The 19,349-nt window shown below is 49.8% G+C and overlaps 1 protein-coding gene across 1 annotated transcript in view; it reads left to right on the plus strand.

The window, feature by feature from the left end:
* TGFA (transforming growth factor alpha) overlaps window positions 1-11,682 on the plus strand; it is a 108,345-nt gene extending 96,663 nt beyond the window's left edge. Inside the window, exons 5-7 of the mRNA XM_060168953.1 lie at window positions 2,723-2,872; window positions 5,679-5,788; window positions 7,961-11,682. Of these exons, the coding sequence (XP_060024936.1) occupies window positions 2,723-2,872; window positions 5,679-5,788; window positions 7,961-7,968 (268 nt within the window). The 3' untranslated portion in view covers window positions 7,969-11,682. The remainder of the gene's footprint in view (window positions 1-2,722; window positions 2,873-5,678; window positions 5,789-7,960) is intronic.
* Window positions 11,683-19,349: the final 7,667 nt, after the last annotated feature.

Here is a 19,349-nt window from a genome sequence, read left to right on the forward strand (position 1 = left end):
ATGAGTGAGTCTTTAAATTATATCTCCTTGGCGAATGTGGTCTTTGAGATGGAGTTTGAGGAAGAAAGTGAGGAATAATATTCCAGGCAGAGAAGGTGGCAGGAGCTGAGATGGGCAAGGGGAAGGTAGTCATTCATTCATTCATTCATTCACAGGCCGACGTGTCCTGAGTGCCTATGTGCTGGGCGCTAGTTTAGTTGACATTAGGGGTGGGGGGACTTCTTGGGTTGGCTGAAACCTAGGTGACTGGAGATAAAGTAGAGGGGGTGGGTTAGGGTCCTGCAGATAAGGGGTGTTGGATACCAAATGGAGGAAGCCCACAACCCAGCTGGGAGCCATCTGGGTGCAGGGTGAATATTCAGGATGGGTTGGAGGAGGGACCCTTTGCAGGATTCGCTATAGACACCCACAGCTTCAATTTGTGCATCACCTGTGCCTGTTGCATATCGCCTCTCAGTCTCAAGTTCAGTCCACCGTCAGCTTTCCCCTACTGGGAAGGGGCCAGCGCCTTGTTTTCTCCCCAGCCTACAGGGTGAGCTGTTTCTGAATTTGCCCTCAAAATGATTTTGTTATTAAGACCAAACAAAAGCAAACTTGCCCCTGTTTCCTAGCCCCCAGTCTTCGCCATCCTAGCCAAAGTCTGTGAGAGTCTGTGTTCTTATTCACACTTCTGTGGTCCAGATCCTTTTTCAGACAAGGTCTTCTTGCCAGAGCTCCTGCATCTTCTTCCTCTTGGAGCCTCTCTCTCCTCCTCGGGTCTGTAGATGGCATTTTCCATCCCGGTTGGCCCTCCCCAGCTTCCTTACTAACTGAAGACTGCAAACCCTTTGCACCCTTGTTGAACCTAAAAGCTCAAATCTCCTTTACACTTTCAAGATTGGAGGCTAAACCAAAAGCCAGATTTAATCAAGAGCTGAATCTGCGGCATTCTCATCACAATCCCCAGATAGTGTGCAGGGGCAGCAGCCCTGCTGAGTGGGCGAGAACCCAGACCCTGTGGTCAGCAGACCTGGGAATGGATTTCTCTCTCTTCCCTGGCAGGGTGGGCACAGGCAAGTGACTTGACTTTTCTGTGCAAAGACTAAGTGAGAAAACATGTGTCAAATGTAAACTAACCTCTAACAGAAAAGCAAGTTCAGACAAAAGAATTCAAACTAAAGAATACCTTTAAAGGGGGTACATAACAGTTGGGCTTTGGGATAAAGAGCACCAGTGAGAGACTTTTCCATTAAGCAGCGTTAAAGACAGAAGCTACATGTTCTGGTATCCCAGGTTGTAGCCTTAAGCAGCCATTTTTGCAGTATCTCCTGTTTGCCATAACCTTAAACCCATACAGTACCTGAAAATGATTCAGTTTGTGCTAGCATTGAGCAAAACCTGTACTCCAGGAAAATGCACTATATTTGTCCTGTGACTCCTTCTGGCATGTGGGGTCTGGCAGCCCGGGAGCCCAGGTTTAAGGGAATCACAAATGCAACGCCCCTGGGGCTGGCCCTGCACAAGAGCAGGCATACCAGGACCCTTAATCCCCCTTCATTTTCCTTGCCCTTCCAAAGCCTTTTAATCTAAAAGTGAAGGTGACAGTCTGGCTATTTCATCAAAAGGTAGACTCTTAAAAAAAAAAAAAATTAACTATCATTGTCGTGTCCGAAGGGCGGTGGGGAGGGACAAAAACCTTTAAATCCAGTGTGATGTTTGGTGCAAGACTGCCCCTCAAGGAAGTCCCCTGTGGGAAGGAAGCTATCCCACCTGAGAAGGCAGTGGTGATCAAACATTTTCATTACAATAAAAAAGTCACCCCAGACAAAGGGACCTGTGTGTAAGCTAAGTATCTTCTACTGAGAAGAATCATATGCTTGGCGGGAAAAAAAAAGGGCTTGCATCAGAAAATGACCATCGCTTCCTTATGCCTAGAACATGTCCTGAGGAATCACCATGCACGAACCCCTTGTGGCCCCAGCCAGAATCTGGGTGGGGGGAGTTTAGCATAGGTGAGGGCTACGTGGAAGAAGCAGCTTCAGCCCTCAGCTCTTAGGAGGAGGCCGCCACTGAAATGATTGATGCCAAAGAGTCTCTGAATAGTAGCAATACAAGCAATACTATCACCTTGTGTTGGTATTGCCCTTTACAGGCTACATGCATGGTCATAAATATGCAGCGTTTTGTGCCGTTACTAATCCTCTAGCGGAGAGAGGCCAGCTGCTATTACCAGATAGTGGTGCTGGCCTCTAGTCCAGTACACGCCCCACCTGGTAAATGTCTGCAGAACTAATTAAACTTGATGAAGAAGATAAAAAAGCAAACCACAGTCGTTGTCTTCTGCTGGTTTAGCATGTTGTCTTTCTCTCATCACTAGGAATTCTGAATACACACATTTAGTTTAAAAATAACCTGGATTTTTATGAACTGCCAAAATGAGCTCCGTGTCTTGGACACACTTGCCGCCCTCCTCACTCCCCCGGGACCTGGCACGGTTACCGTAATTACGAAGTGCCTCAGCAGCACCTTCCCCTCAGATGATAAGCTGGTGAGTTATCCCTTGTTCTCCAAACAAGAGGAGCCTGTGCAGGGGAGTAGGAGAAATTTTGCTGATGCCTTTGCCTCCAATAGCAAAGGCTGGAGGGGCCCCTTTGGGCTTTTCCCCTCCGGCCCAGCCTTCCTGGGGAGTGGGGAGAATGAGACTTCTGCCTGGAGAGCACACTGATGTTCCTGTCTTCCTCAGCTGCCACTCTGGGTACGTCGGTGCACGCTGTGAGCACGCGGACCTCCTGGCCGTGGTGGCCGCCAGCCAGAAGAAGCAGGCCATTACTGCCTTGGTGGTGGTCTCCATCGTGGCCCTGACCGTCCTCATCATCACGTGTGTGCTGATACAGTGAGTCTTTGCTACCCCTGAGGCTGGGACCCCCACCTGCAGGCCCTCCCTGGGCCATAACAGGGCCACCACGACAGCTTACTGCTGTGATGTCTGATGAGTGTTAGCAAAGCAAAGAGGAACTTCGGTGACAGCCACGTTGTGTGAAAGGCACACATCCTGGCAGGTCTGCAGCACACATCCTGGGAGGTGCCCCATTGGAAGCAGAGCCAAAGGTGCTCTCTCTCTGCCGTGGGCTTGGAGCCCTCACCATTGTCATGGGGATGTGCAGGGGTTCCAGAGGGAACTAGACACGGCTCCCAGCCTCCCGTGGGCAGTAGCGGCCTCGCTTCCTCTCCACAGAAGGCACTTGGCGAATCCTAAAGCCACTGTCGCTGTTATGACAGGCCTCCCCCTTTCTCTACTTCTCTGCCCTATTCCTCCTCTTCCAGAACTCAGCCTCTGCCTGACATCTTCCAGGAAACCTTCCTGAGCCCTAGACCAACTGAGCCCTTTTCCCGGCGTTTCTTAGCCTCCTTCGCTTGCCCATATCTCCCGATTGGACTGCTCTGCAAAGGGAGAGGCCCTAGGGCTGTATTTCCAGCATCTGGCCAGATTTATTCCCTGGAAGTATCTGGAGACCTCTAAGTCACAGAGCAAGCCCTTGGAGTATGCTACCTAATTGGACACGCAAAAGAAATGGACATACCGGCCAAAGGCTGCGGTTAGCTCAGCATAGAGTAGCTCGTGGTGGAAACAGTAAGTAGACAGGTCCCTCTAGCCAGGCCTGGAGGAGGCAGTGCGTGTTCCCGCAGGAAGCCAGACTCGAGCCCTCTGGGGTTGCCTGGGTTTGGGACAGATAAATAAGAGTCTCCGTCCCGTTTGTTTATTGACAGTTGCTGTTGGAGCGTCTAAAGCACACGCTCCTGGTTCTGGGAATGAACGGGGTGCCCCTAGAGCCCCAGCTTGTTGACAGTAGCCGCAGCGCACTCACATCCTCCTCCTGGATCCAGCCAGTGTTACGGGCGAGGGATGAGGTCTCAGCTGGGCTGTTATACTCCCATGTGTCTTGGGAAAACATGTTTGCAGGCTGGGGCATAGCTCAGGTTCTGCTACTCGTGAAGACCCCCTGGGGAAGCAGGAGCAACCTATTGACCACTAGCCTCGATTCTCATGGCCGGCTGGCTATGTGGGGGCGCCCGTCACTCCCACAGTCCTGTTTCTGTGGCCAGGAGCGTCCCAGAGCCGTAGGAACAAGACTTGGTGCCCACGTGCGTGCCCCCAGGAGGAGTGAAAAGCTCATTTTGCCATGTTCTCTAAAGACAGAAACAACCCAGGGTACCTGGGCGGCCTCTCTGATTCCCAGGGAGGAGTTCCCAGGGAGGCAGCCATTCCATCTCTCCTCTGTCCTTTCCAAGTCCATCCTTGCCAGAGATCAAGTTCAGAATCCCTGAGAGACCAAGCCCCCGCCAGACTGCTGGTTGCCAGGGCACGGGGTCCCTCCTGAGTGGCAGAGTTGGTTGGGGCCAGCTCATCCCATGCCAGAGGGACCTAGAGGCCTTGATCTCACTTCCTGGGCCATTCCTGTCTGGGTAGTGACGGGGCAAGCCCTCCTGGCTAGGTGACAGCAAGACAGCAGTCACTGATAGATCTGGAGTCAAGGCCTAGGTCCCTCCCGCATGGGGCGAGCTGGTCCCACCCCGGACTCTGTGGCTCAGGAAGGACCCGGGCCCGGGAGACTGCTCTGGCCACCCCTGGCAGAAGCAGCTTGGGCAGAAATGTCCCAGGGTCCCTTCTCAGCTTTGCTGCCCAGAGATTCAGGGGCTCTAGTAACCTTCCTGGGGCAATGCCGAGAGAGGGGGGCTGGGGTGGGGATCGTGAAATGTCACCAGGCTCCAACAGGGAAGCACAGCAACAGGCTTGTTTCCTCATCTGTTTCCAGGCTCATGTCAGCCACGAGACCCCTCCCAGCCCCAGACACTGGGTGTATAGGTTACACATACCTTAGGGTTAGAATGAGTGGAAACAGTCCTCCCTGCTATCCCAAGGGAAACAACCATCAGTGTCTGTAGGTACTTAATGTCTTAGTGCTTCCTTTTCTGCCCTTCTCTTGGGTTCTCTGGTTCCTTTCTTGTGCTAACTCTGCAGACCGTTCATTCCTGCCCACAGAGGGTGGCCGGAGCATTCATGGTCCTGATGCTTTAGGACTCCGGGTTTTGGGTTCACTGAGAGGATGAGTTTGCCACGACTAGAGAATGTTAGTCCTCAGAAAAAGATTCGAAGCCACGGAGGTGCATGATTTATTCTTCCATTCCTTCCGTGGGTCCATTGCAGCCCACGCACAGTCCCAGCTTTTCGGCTGGCAATTCCTGATGGATGGCCCCGTCCCTAGCCCTCCCAGCCCTGGCTAGCCTGAAGTGGTGGCTCTGGCCCAGTCCTGACAGCGGTTCTGAGGCTGCTCCCGCATTTCTGGAGTTACCCAACTGCTGCTTTATGGAGCAAGCAGCCGGTGGGGGATCGGTCCCCTCTACCAGCTGGAGCCAGGTACCTGCCTGCCAGGTTACCCTGCCAACCCAGAGCAGAGCAGCCGAATGGAGCTGGTCCTCTGGGGTGGCCAGCAGGCCCTCTCACAGGTGGCCAGCTCCTGCCCCAAAGGTCACCACCCTGCAAAGCCCTCAGCCCCCTGCTGTGTCTCTCCCTCCGGAGGCCCCATGGGAAGGCTGGGTTAGAGCCCAGAGCTGCCCAGCAGGCCCCTCGGGCAGACGCTGCACCAGCTGGGCACCCCTGCCAGGCTCCTGCCAAGACCGTGTTCTCTGCACCTTTGCAGCTGCTGCCAGGTCCGAAAACACTGTGAATGGTGCCGGGCCCTCATCTGCCGGCACGAGAAGCCCAGTGCCCTCCTGAAGGGAAGGACTGCTTGCTGCCACTCAGAAACAGGTAAGAGGGCTGCCTCAAGGAAAGGCCTTTTTCCCTTGGGAGACGCTATTGGGTAAAGAAAAGGACCACCTTCTCCAGGTCAGGGCAGAAGTTCTTGGAGGATGAAGCAGAAAGAAGGGAGAAAAAGAAGAGGATATTCATCCTACCGAGTCAGGTTTAGTTTATTCTAATGTGTGTTTTACTCAGAAGGGAGCTCTTTTATCCTTACTGGTGACTGTGTGACCTTTAACAAGTAACTTAACCTCTCTGAGCCTTAGTTTTCTTGCTAAAAAGATGTTGTGCAAATTGAATAAGTACCGGTATAAAGTACCTGGTGTGTCACAGACTGTAGACATTCAGCAGATGTTCATTCTCTTTCCCTTGAGAAATCATCTCCCCTTTCCCATCTGTGAAATGAGAGATTTGGCCTATAGAAGGTCTTGAAGGACTCTAAACTCTTAGAATCCTGTGATCTTCCTTCAGTTTACCATTGTTGCTTGAATATTTTCTCCAACATCCACGAAAAAGATTGGACATCTGGATATGAGGCCAAACTCACATCTCAGGAACCCTCATCCGAGCATCCCTTGCTCAGGGCTCCTTGAGTCAAATAGCAAATATATCCAGACAGGCTCTCAAAAGTCTCACATGAACAAGTTTCTGGAACACTGGGTTGACCCACAAAGCCCGTCAGAAACTTAGAGTTCCTTTTTAGGAAGCAGTGGATCAGGAGACAATCACCCCATACTCGTCCACCTGGGGGTGTCCTTCTCTAGTAAACAGGCAGCATTCCAGACGAGATCGGGCGCGTTCAGAGTGGTATGGCCATAGCACAGTCAGCATTCCAGAAGCTCACGGTTGCATGGAGAAGACAGGAAGAAAAGCGCCTGGGAAGCTGGAACGCTGCGGTGTTCATGAGGCCTCCTGGTGATCTGACCTGGAGGGAACTGAAGGCCCTGGAGCGCCGTTCACTTGGTCTTCATTTCAAGAGCCGTAGCAATTGTGCATGGGCAGCCCTTCTGATTTAGGAAGGTGCTGATTCATTAATCCTCACCATAGCCTTAAGGAGGAGGGTGTGGGTAAACTGAGTCTGCTAAAGGCCTGCGTGGGTGCCTCCCTGAGTCCCTAGGGGAGCTAGGATGAGACCCACGTCCTCTGAAGGCCCCACTCACATCTCCTCCACTACCTCAGGGGACCATCCATTGAGCTAATGAAGATAAATATTTTTGTTTTGTCTTTTAGCACCAATAGGAAAACTGCATATGCCTTTTTAAGAAAATTTATACTAGATTTTGTGCCATCGGTCTGCACCTTGGCAGAGTCATTTAGGATAGAGTAAATTTCTTGTTAATGTCACTTCTTCCCTACCCACATTTGAGAGAATGTTAGCTTTGAACCTGGGGATGGATCTGACCTTCCAGAGATGGCCACCAAGGCTGACGCCCCTCTCCTTGAGTTGACAGGTACCTTCCCACCTCCAGAGGAACCATGGGAGGGACCAGAGCAGGAAGATGTCCAGGCTGGGCTGGACTCAGGAGCTGCTGGGGAATGGGTGCACGCTGCCTCCCCGTAACAGGCACAGAGGATACCGTCAGGGCCCACCCATTGAGCAACAAGGGGGTCCATTCTTTTTTTTTTTTGCGGTACGCGGGCCTCTCACTGTCGTGGCCTCTCCCGCTGCGGAGCACAGGCTCCGGACGCGCAGGCTCAGCGGCCATGGCTCACGGGCCCGGCCGCTCCGCGGCATGTGGGATCTTCCCGGACCCACGAACCCGTGTCCCCTGCATCGACAGGTGGACTCTCAACCACTGCGCCACCAGGGAAGCCCAGGGGTTCCATTCTTAAATAGCCTCGGGGGAAGCCATTCTGCTGCCAGAGCCCTGACCAGCTCATGAGCTGCCCACTAAGCCACCCCTGGTGAGGGAACTGGCCGCAGACGGGGTTGAATCACCTCCAGTTGAATGAAGGCCCTCATGACAGCGCGCATCCCCATTCTCTTGTTTCCTTTGGCGCTGAAAGCGCAGTTTCAGGAGCTTTTGCCCCTGAGGTTTAACCAGCAGAAGGTGGACTTGTCCGCCCAAAAGAGCCTGGTGACTTTGGCTGGTGCATCCCCAAGTTTCTGTCCCAAGCCAGTTTTCCCAGCCTGGCTGGGGTCTGGCCCGCAGAGCTTAACCTGTTTTTCCTTCCTTCCAGTGGTCTGAAGAGCCCAGAGGAGGAGTTCTTCCAAATGGCCTGCGGCAGCCTGAGAAAGAAAGGACTTCTTGAGGACCGCACGGTGAGGGCTGCCTGGGATGGGCCAGCAGACCTTTCCTACTCTGCCTGCCCTCGCCTGTGTGGGCTTTTTGTCTTTTGTGGGCCTTCATTCAAAACTCTGTCCACAACTCTGTCTGCTTGGGGTTATCCAGTGTGACCTGGAGAAGAAATAAGTGGACCACAGTCTAAAGACTGGTCAGAAATGAACGGCACAGGGTGGACCTCCTGTTTACCTAATGAGCTGTGCGCGTTGGCATCTGTGTCCAGGTGTGTGTAGGTGTGTTCTGCCAGTTGCGGATGCCAGGCTGTGCTTTTTTTAATGGGCCCATCTCCCCACAACAGTCTCCCTCCTGCCTGACACTGGAGATTCCTTTAGTTGTTACAGTTTTTTTCTTACCGCTTATGGGAGAAGAAGGTGGAAAAAGGCATAACTGCTTTTTGCTACGTGAAGACACCAGTGTAAGAGGAGCCATGTCTGTCCTCTGTCCACAAAACCCGCAACCAGCCCGATATCTTCCACAGACACATGATGTTGAAGACCTTCCCGAGCTGTTGCCACCCTCAGAGCTAACTTCTTATTTATTAGATGGATGATGGTGTTATTTTTAATCTCTTAAGTCAGTGTAAAAAGCGCAAAACCCTTTCAGACGTCTGCATTAATGATGTATGTATTGCTGGCCAAAAAGTTAGACTGATTAGAAATGTCCGGTCTCTTTGGAACAGCTGAAGCTTGGGAAAAACCACCAGGGTAGATGGAGATGGAAGCAGAGGATGAGTTGCTGATGGGAGCAAAGATTGGGGTTCAGAGGTCATGCCATTTAATACACAAGACTAGTAAACGCCCCAGGATACAGTCCTGTTGAAAAGTTAGCAAATCTAGCAGTGGAGATCTGGCATCTTGTCAAGGTAGAGGAAGAATGCCTGTGTGTGCCTCCACATGGGGGAAACACAGACTACCCCGCTCTGTTATTAAACATGCTAACCGTCTAGTGGGCCCTCTGAGAATCTGTTTAGAAATAGAGCATTAACGGAGGGCCGCGGGCATTTGGGGCTGCATCCGTGAAGGGGGACCAGTCACTTATTTTCCATGTTGCCACTCAGTTGATGTTCTATTTTGAAAGGGAGAAATTGAACTTTCCTATTTATTTTTAAGCATTAGGAGAAATATTCCAGTGACGTTTTTTTTCTTTTCCATCCAGGATGCCTTTTTTTTTTTTTTTTTAACAAAAACTCTAACAAGCCATCTCCACCGTGTGGGTCTCACTTTTCCCTCAGGGAAGGAGAAATTGTTCTCCTGGGTGCTTTCCAACCCAGTGGGTCTGCCTGTGGGAAATTCCCAGTTCCCTCCAACTGCACGGTGGGAGCTCATCCCTAGGAATTGTCACTAAAATTTGGAAACGGGAAACAATGAAATCATATGTAGACTCCATATCTGAGGGAACTCTTATTCCCTAATATTTGAAAAATGGAAGATTTCTACCTATTAACCCTTCAGTGCCTGTAGCGCCTCACATCGTGAAAGGGACCTTTAAAATATGTCAAGTTGGCTTGAAATTCCTACCAGGTCATTTTGTCCTCCTCGAATTCTTCTGCCCCAGTATGTCTACTTCAGTGAATTGTCTCTGTATTTCTTACAGTTGAGACAGTTATGTGACACGCGTCTTAACTCTGGCACTTCTATTGAATGATGCAGCACCCAAAGCGCCCGTAGCAGAAATGGGGTCCGTTCGCCAGCAGTGTAACTGACCACAGCTCCCGGATTGTAGTCATAAAAGAAAATACGCCCAAGTTCGCATTCCTTAGGCTGGTCCTACAGCAGCAGATCTGTGGGCTGAGGCTTGACCATAGGAGACCAATGCAGTTGACACTAGTTTGTGGACCCCAGTGTGCACTCACTTTTCTCATCAGGCTCTACTGAAAGTCTGATCCCGGTTCGGAGAGACTAATGAAAGTGGAGTAGCATCACTTGTGTTTAACTTGAGATCACATTTTTACTTTAGGACAATCTTGACTCAGTCTTTTAGAGGCTATTTGAGGTCTGGTTGCCTTTAAAGTGTATGAACTGATGTTGAGAATGTCTCGTGGGGCTTTGTTCACCTACTGAGTGGAAGGATCAGTGTCCAGTCCTCAGGTGTCCAAGAGCCTTTGCAGAGGTGAGAATATAAGGATGGGAGCGGAGGGAACCTTCTTTGTTCCCTGTGGGGACCTCATATTTAGGGTCTGTGAATGCCCCAGTCCAGCAAGTCACAGCTGCCGGTGCCCCATTCCTTGTGCCCGTACGACCGTGCGGTGAATGGGCTCAAATGTGTGCCATCCTAGAAGTGCCTCTCAAAACAGTCCTCTGTAAACCAGCAGGTCTGAAGGGAGTTGGAAGCAGAGGTGGGGTCAAGGCAGGCCTGGTTGGACCTTTGTCCATGCTCCAGGCTAGGAGAACCTTGCTTCTTTAGTGATTTCTCTCTTAGAAATCAGATGGCCAACAAGCATTGGATTCCCATGCCATTAATGGCATTGGTACTTCTTTGGCATTGGTTAGCTGTAAAAACGCCCCCTTTTCAGGTTAAAAATCATCTCCTAATCCCTCTCCATAGGTTCCCCATGTTTCCTTGCTTTTTAGAAAGCCAAGTTCATTACGATCAGGGAATCATTCCCAAGATCTGACATGGTAAGCGGCCACACACACACACCTGGGGGCGGGGAACACAGCCGTTTCCAATGTCTGGCTCAGGAGAAATGTAAAGCCCCCATTTAAAAAAAAAGGGAGGGGGTGCTTCCAAATCTATTGTGGGGCCTGGATTTTCCCACTGCTCTACAGGCTGTGACTTCTTTAAGCATACTGGCGGGAAGCGTCTTCAGCTAATGAAAGGAGAGACAGCGGCCAATCCTGATCTGGAAGACACGTCTGGAGACACATGTAACCAAGCAAGATATGAGTTTGCTTTGTGTGCCAGCAGAGAAGGGGGGCAGAATGTCCCCAGAGTCTACCTGCCATGAAAGGAGGCGGCGGGATTGACGTCCCCCATCCGCATTGACGAGGGAGGAGGTGTGCTTCCAGAGCTTCTTGGGAGCCTGGGCTGTGCAGGTGGAGAAAGTGTCTGGCATCTTCAGGTTTCCCGGGTCTGGGCTGCCTCGGGGCACAAGGACCGCTGGCTATGGCTACTCTTCCAGGCAGGTTTGGCAGGAACAGTGCTCAGGAGACGCCAGCCCCTTAGTAGGATCTGGGCTTTGATTCCTGCCAACCTGCTCAGCTGAGGAAGGGGCAGGGGATGATTCAAACGCCCAGGACCAAGGGGGACATCACAGAAACAAGATGAACACATATGTTTGTTCTTAATGTTCTAACATAAGACCTGTTCTCTGGAGCTACTGATCTTACCAGGCTTTCTAAAAGATCTCACGGCAAACACACACATAGTACTGAACACAACCCCTCTTCCTAGTGTAATAATTTACTGAAGTGTTCAACTTCTCATTATCTTATTATAACAAACCTGATGCTTTTTTTTTTAGAACTTGTTACTCTGACTTCTGTATATGTTGCACTGAAAAGGTTAATATTTAATGTTTTAATTTATTTTGTGTGGTAAGTTAATTTTGATTTCTGTAATGCGTTAATGAGATTAGCAGTTCTTTTCCTTAATGTCTGAATTGTACTTATTTAAAGAGTAGTGAGCAATGTAAAATGCAGTTGTGTTTTTCAGTCATGTGTATTGTTGTTCAGTTGTACTGTACCTTGTTTGGAAGGATGAAGGAATGAACTCTTTTTTTTCCTAAATCAAGACCAGAGCTTTTCTTTCATGGGAGATGGGAGATGGCCGAAGCACGTTTAAGATTTTTCTCTGCAAATGTGAATGATGAGAAAAAACTAGATGCTCTTTTGCAAATGTGGGAATCCTAAAATTAACTTTAGGTGATCCCTGTCTGCTTGGAAAAACCAAATTCCCTGAAGTTCTTCTCAATATGTGAGTATTTCATTTACTATGTGTCCAACAATACACTAACTAGTGTGAAAGAAAAGATGAAACATACAGTCCCTGCCCCAAAGGAATCAAAATCTGGCTGAGACTGACTGACACGCAGAAAATAATTCCAGACCAATTCCAGCCAAAATACAAATAACGCCCGAAATTCTAAGGTAGGGAGTATGTGTTAACAGCTATGATTCTCCAAGTGTGGTCCCCAGACCAGCAGTATCAGCATCACCTGGGAACTTCTTAGGAACACAAATTTTCAGGCCCCACCCCAAACCTGTTAAACTCTCGAGATGCCCCATGCCCCCTCCACCTTCCAGATGATTCTGATACATGCTCGAGTTCGAAAACCACTGTGCTATAGGACTCAGAGGACCCATCCAGGAAAAAGCCCCCATGAACCTGGAATCAGCCAGACCTTCCCTCATTTATCCAGGTGACTTGCAGGTGCCAGCTTGAATCCATGGTCTGGATCGTTCGCGCTCAGCCTTTGGGGATGCTGTCGGCCCACACTTCAGACCCCTGTTTTGCCTGGCTGCTGTATGCCCTGACTCCTGCCTGGCCCGGCCTTGGGGTGTGACCTAGCCTTGCCTCCCCTCTAGCTCGGAGCTCCTTGCCCAGCAGCAGCCTGGAATTCTAGCCCCAGCGCTCTTTCCCCGTCTCCTGAAACTCCCTCTTCCGCACTGGCCATCCACAGGACTTGCTCTGCAAGCCCTGAGCTTTCTGCCTCTGCCTTTCACCTCCAGAAACAGGAAGTGCCCGTGGTCACACACCCCTGGGTCGAGCAATGCCTTTTCCACTAAGCTAGTGTCTCTCACCCCAGATCAATTGAATTCTAGAATCTGTAGGGGTGGAGCTTGAACATCTTTTTAAAATCTCTCCCCGTGATTCTAATCCAATCCCTACTGCCCTCTGGAATATGCCAAGCCCCAGGGAGCACGTGGCACAGGAGAGGTTTCATGCCTGGAGCTGAGATACCCATCCAAGGCGTCCCACCCTAGTCCATGCTTAAGTATCCCTTAATATCCAGCAGATGTTAGCCCTGGGAAACAGGGAGGCTTGGACCTCCTTTCAAGTGGGATCGTCTAAAGCAAAGAAGTGAGATAACACCTGTGGGAACAGGGCCCCCTGAGGAGTACCATGTGGCTGATGCTCGAGGGTATGCACAACTGGGCAATGGCTTTTCAGGAGCCAAATTTTGCAATTGGGAATGAAAATGTGACATTGATACTGAAAAGTAAACAGGAGAGGAAAAAAAATCCTCTCTCCAGGGACATTTACCTCAATGGAAGCTTCAGGCCCTGATGTGCAGCTGAACAGGTGCTCTAGGGCGGGAGGAGCCCCTGCTGCCATGAAGTCCTCCAGGGCAAGTCCAAGTCTGGCAGGGGAGCCCCTCTCAGCGGGGTCAGGGGAGCGGAGTTGAGAACTGGGCAAGGGAACAGCTCCACTCCCTGGGCTGGTCTGCCCTGCCTGTTCCAGGGAAGGATCCCTCGGGTCTAGAAATGTGACATCCCAGAAGGACTGTGCTGTAAAGAGCTGGCATCATTTAAACCTTGTCCCACCAGGGCAGAGCACGCAGCGGCACCCTCCCCTGCAGCATGGCGCTCCCACCTGCCTTTGTAAAAGAAGCCCCCAAAACAGCACAGGGGCTCCGGGTCCCCGTGGTGGAAGGAAGCTCGGAGGTGAAGACCTGGGCTGGCTGCAGCCCTGCTTTTGGCTGTGTCACCCTAGGGCGGTACTAATTCTTTCTGAACCTCCAGTCCCTGCCTATTTAGCTCCTGCCCGTTTAGCTCACGGAGCTGTTAAGGTAAAACGTATAAACTCCCACTTGCTCAGCCTGATTCTTGCAATAAAAAAATCTAGTGCTGGGGGCTTCCCTGGTGGCACAGTGGTGGAGAGTCCGCCTGCCGATGCAGGGGACGTGGGTTCGTGCCCCGGTCCAGGAGGATCCCACGTGCCGCGGAGCGGCTGGGCCCATGAGCCATGGCCGCTGAGCCCGCGCGTCCGGAGCCTGTGCTCCGCAACGGGGGAGGCCACAAGAGTGAGAGGCCCGCGTACCACAAAAAAAAAAAAAAAATCTAGTGCTGTCCTAAATGCCGTTGACACGTTGCCCACCTCAAGGGAGGCCTCACTCCTCCATCCTCCAGTGACATTCAATCCAAGGTGAAAAAAGGCATGAGGAGGGGAGATTGTATGAGAACTATTTCCAGAGAGTCAGTGGCAAAACGGGCCACATCCAGAGGGTCATGGTCCCAGGACACCACCTTTAGAAGCGGTTAAGGACCTAGAAGGGTGAGGAAAACTCTCCTTAGACGTAGGAAGGTGTTCACTGTGGCCTCAAGTTGCAGGGCCAGAGACAAAGAGGTTGACCTCAGCTCATCAGAGGGTCTTTCTCATCATTAGAGCCACCTCCTGTTCCAGAGCCACCTACTGTTCTCCCTAACACCAAAGTGATCAAGCAGAGGCTGGGTGGCCACCAGGGACACAGTGGGTGCCTGGTGAACTAGAACAGGAGCCGGAAGACCTTGGGGCCAGTCTTCCTCTAAGTATCCTGACCACCATCTCCTGCCCATGAGTCCACGGGCTACCCCAGCCCTCCAAACCTCCACCTACCACAGCACCCTAACGCAATAGTCTTTCTGAGCCCAGACTTCAGCCTCTGTCCTCCCCTTGTCCTGCTGTGGGTCTTGTGGTCTCCCAGAGCTTCTCGGTGATGGAGGGGCATCTCAGGCCCTGCCCAGCCCCCTTCCCTCCCACCTGCTGTCTTTAGAGCCCCTGTAGCTTAGCCATACTCAGGAGGGTCCCTATACAGGGACCACAGGTCCAGTAACTCTCATGAGAGGGCCTTCTCTGGCCCCCTCTCTATCCCCACGTGCCGAGATGTACTGGTGCCCTCCCAGATCCACTCTCCACCATCCTCTGCCCAGTGCCCCACTATGGACAGCCTCTGTAGGGCTCTCTTGCCCAATGGCTTCTGGTTCAGCTAGTGGGAGGCCCTGGAGGAGAGCGGGGTCGTTTGTTTTTATGGTGCAATTCTTTTCTGTTTTTTTTTTTTTTTTGCGGTACGTGGGCCTCTCACTGTTGTGGCCTCTCCCATTACGGAGCACAGGCTCGAGATGCGCAGGCTCAGTGGCCATGGCTCACGGGCCCAGCCGCTCCGCGGCATGTGGGATCTTCCCGGACCGGGGCACGAACCCGTGTCCCCTGCATCGGCAGGCGGACTCTCAACCACTGCGCCACCAGGGAAGCCCTCTTTTCTGTTTTTTAAATTTACCTATATTTGATTTACAGTATTATATTAGTGACAGGTGTACAGCATAGTGACTCAATATTTTCATAGATTATACGAAATTTTATAAAGTCATTATACTCCGTTTAAAATGACTACAAGATAATGGCTATATTTCCCTGTGCTGTACAATAAATTCTTGTTACTTCTCTGAGACGGAGGTATTTTAACCCCCCTCCCTTCCTGCTCCAGTGCTGTGTCTCCAATAATTACACCCCAGCACTAGGCTCTCAGGGCCCCTCCTCCTTCCAGCTCTCACCACACTTCATTTACACCACTCCCTCCCCTTGTCCCTTCTGCTCTGGGGTGGTAATGGCTCCCCACAGTTGCCAGTTTTAACTCTGCCAATCTTGCCCCCCCAACCTCCACCTTGCCCTTTAATTTCCAGGGATACTTAACCGGAGGCTAAAAATTCAAATGCCATCAGGAGTGAAGCTGTTAATGGGAATGAGTGCAACTGCTGGATGGGAGCGTAAATGCCCACGAGTAGATTGCATCTGGCATGGGAGGTGGACATGGGGATAAACTGCGGTGCACAGACCTCTTCTGAAGGGGGCGATCATGTCTCAGTTCCAGCCCATAATTGATATCCAGCAAGGTGGCCCGATTTTCCATTTTTCCAAGAGAAGCAGAAAATCTGGACTTTTTCATGAAATGGCTCCGTTTCTAAATGTGACTAAAATTCATCAACCGCTCTGCGGCCACACCGAAATCTGCCTGCAGGTCACCATCCGTTGGCAGCCTTCACTCTCAAGCTGCTCACTTGTCTCCACCTCTGCCAGGCCCTTTCACGCCTCTCTGCCTTCACAGTTCTCTTTACTAAGAATGGCTTTTGCTGCTTCTTGGCCTGAGCAAACTTCTGGTCCTTCAAGAAGGGACTCACACCTCACTTTCTCTCTGGAGCCTTCTTGGAGCCCCCAGGCAGAGCCTTCCCAACGCACCCAGAGCACTTTGTACATCCTTATGTTAAGACACTCATCTCACTGGCTGACGCTGTTGACAAACTCCTCCACAAGTTGCCCTGTGCCCAGGATCATCTTGTGCCCCAGGTCATGAGCTTCTCAAGGTCAAAAACCTCTGTCCTACGCATCTTTGTAGCCCCAGCATTTAGCCTGATGGCTGAAGGATGCAAGGTGATACAATAACTCTTTGTTGAACAAAATCCTCAGATATACGGGGCTTTGGTTGGACCAATGTCTGTCTCTGGAGGCAGGAGAGATCACTGGGGATCTCTGGGTCCTGTGGAGCTGCGTTATCTGGACTTGGTGTTGGATGCTACGGTTGGACACCTCACAGGTCAAATAGGAAACCAGGGAGAGTCCCAAAGACCTATCATGAGAGCTTTGCTTCTAGGCAAAAACACATTACATGTTCTGACCAGTATCTTACCAAGAACTTCGTCACAGCCTAGGTGAATTTAACAGGAATATTTTTCCCCCCAGATTTATTGAGAAAGAAATGACATATAACATTGTGTAAGTTTAAGGTGTACAGTGCAATGAATTGATGCATGTATCTATTGCAAAATAACTACCACAGTAGGGAAATTAACGCTTCCACTCCCTCACATAGTTACCATTTTTGTGTGTGTAGTGAGGACACTCAATATCTAATCTCTTAGCAACTTTCAAGCGTATAATACATATTTTTAACATATAATACATATTTATAACATATTTTAACATATATTTAACATAATACATATTTATAACATATAATACATATTTTTCTTTCTCGTGGCTGGGCAACATTCCATTGTGTATATATGGCACGCCTTTATCCATTCATTCACTGGTGGACACTTAGTTTGTCTCCGTATCTCAACTATTGTGACTAATGCTGCAATGCACAAGGAGGTGCAGATATCTCTTTGAGAACCAGATTCCATTTTCTTTGGTTACATACCAAGAAGTGGGATCGCTGAACCATATTGTGTTCTGTTTTTAATTTTTTTTAGAAACCTCCATACGGTTTTCCATAATGGCTGCACCAATTTACATTCACTGCAGCAGTGCACAGGAGTTCCCTTTACTTCACGTCCTCGCCAGCACCTGGTTTTGGCTCCAGCCCTTCCATGTCCAGCCCCACCTCCTACCAAGGTAATAGCTCCCAGCACACTCTGAGGAAAGATGACTGGTGTTCATGTCAGATCCAGCTCTCCCACCAAAGCCACTGGGCACACGCAGACTGTATAAGGACGCTCCCACACAAGGACACCCCTTTAAGACCACAATAGGTAACCATTTCACCTAATTTCATAGAGATAGAGAAAGTTAAGCAAAATGAGAAGACAGAGGAATTTGTTTCAGTTGAAAGGGCAAGAGAAAAACCCTGAAAAAAACAACTAATGAAACAGAATTCTTAAGACAGCAAGAGAAAAACAAAAAGCTATATACAAGGGAACCCCAAAAGGCTGATTTTTCTGCAGAAACGTTTTCCTTTTCTGCAAAAGGAAGTGGCATGCCCTAAGAATTCTCTCTTTAACTTGTATCATTTTAATTATGTCATGTTTTCGTGTGGGCCTGTTTGGGTTCATTTCGTTTGGGACCTTTTGTGCCTCCTGTACCTGGATATCTGTTTCCTTCTTCAGGTTTGGAAAGTTTTCAGCCATAATTTTATCAAATATCAATATCAGTGTCTAGGTTGCTGGTCTCTTCTTTTCAGCACCCAATACAAGAGCACCTAAATATACTGGGTGGGCCAAAAAGTGCCTTCGGTTTTCTAAGTAAAAATAAAAGACAGATTTTTCATTTTTACCAAGAACTTTATTCAACAACGTTTTCACCCTCTTGTTCCACTACCTTCTGCCATTTTTCAGGCAACTTCCTAATTCCATCTTCCCAAAACTTTTTATCTTTTTGAGCAAAGAACTGTTCCAGGTGCCTTTTACAGTCTTCCATTAAGAGAATTTTGTAAAGACTGAAATAAATGGAAATCTGAAGGTGCAATGTCTGGTGAATACAGCAGATGAATCAGAACTTCCCAGCCAAGCTGTAACAGTTTTTGCCTGGTCATCAAACACACACATGGTCTTGCGTTATCCTGATGGAAGCCTATGCGTTTTCTATTGACTAATTCCGGACACTTTTCGTCGAACGCTGCTTTCAGTTGGTCTCATTGGGAGCAGTACTTGTTGGAATTAATCGTTTGGTTTTCTGGAAGGAGCTCATAATAGAGGACTCCTTTCCAATGCCACCATATACACAACATCACCTTTGGATGAAGACCGGCCTTTGGTGTGGTTGGTGGTGGTTCATTTCACTTGCCCCACGATCTCTTCTGTTCCACATTGTGGTACAGTATCCACTTTTCATCGCCCATCATAATTTGTTTTGAAAACAGAACATTTTCATTATGTTTCAGCAGAGAATTGCATGTGGAAATACGGTCAAGAAGGTTTCTTTCACTTAACTTATGTGGAACCCAAACATCAAAGCGATGGACATAACCAAGCTGCTGCAAATGATTTTCAACGCTTGATCTGGATATTTTGAGTATGTCGGCTATCTCCCACGTGGTAGAACGTTGATTTGTTCTCAATTATTGTTTCGCTTTGATCACTATCAACTTCAGCTGGTCTACCTGACCGTGGAGCATCATCCAGAGAGAAATCTCCAGCATGAAACTTCGCAAACCACTTTTGACATGTTCGATCCATCACAACTCCTTCTCCATATACTGCACAAAACTTTTTGTGCATTTCAGTTGCATTTTTACCTTTCTTGAAATAATAAAGCATAATATGTGAAAAATGTTGCTTTAGTATATTGTCTTTAGAGGGTGTGAATTGTACACTTTCTGGTCAACCTTAAAGTTTGTTGTTTCAAGGTGGATGGCCTGGGCTTCCCTTGTGGTGCAGTGGTGAAGAATCCTCCTGCCAATGCAGAGGATATGGGTTCGATCCCTGGTTGGGGAAGATCCCACATGCTGTGGAGTAACTAAGCCCCTGCTCCACAACTACTGAGTCTGCGCTCTAGAGCCCACGAGCCACAACTACTGAAGCCCGTACGCCTAGAGCCCGTGCTCCGCAACAAGGGAAGCCACTGCAATGAGAAGCCAGTGCACTGTAACG

The sequence above is a fragment of the Lagenorhynchus albirostris genome, chromosome 13 (assembly GCF_949774975.1).
Source record: "Lagenorhynchus albirostris chromosome 13, mLagAlb1.1, whole genome shotgun sequence".
In the NCBI taxonomy this organism is placed as follows: Eukaryota; Metazoa; Chordata; class Mammalia; order Artiodactyla; family Delphinidae; genus Lagenorhynchus; species Lagenorhynchus albirostris.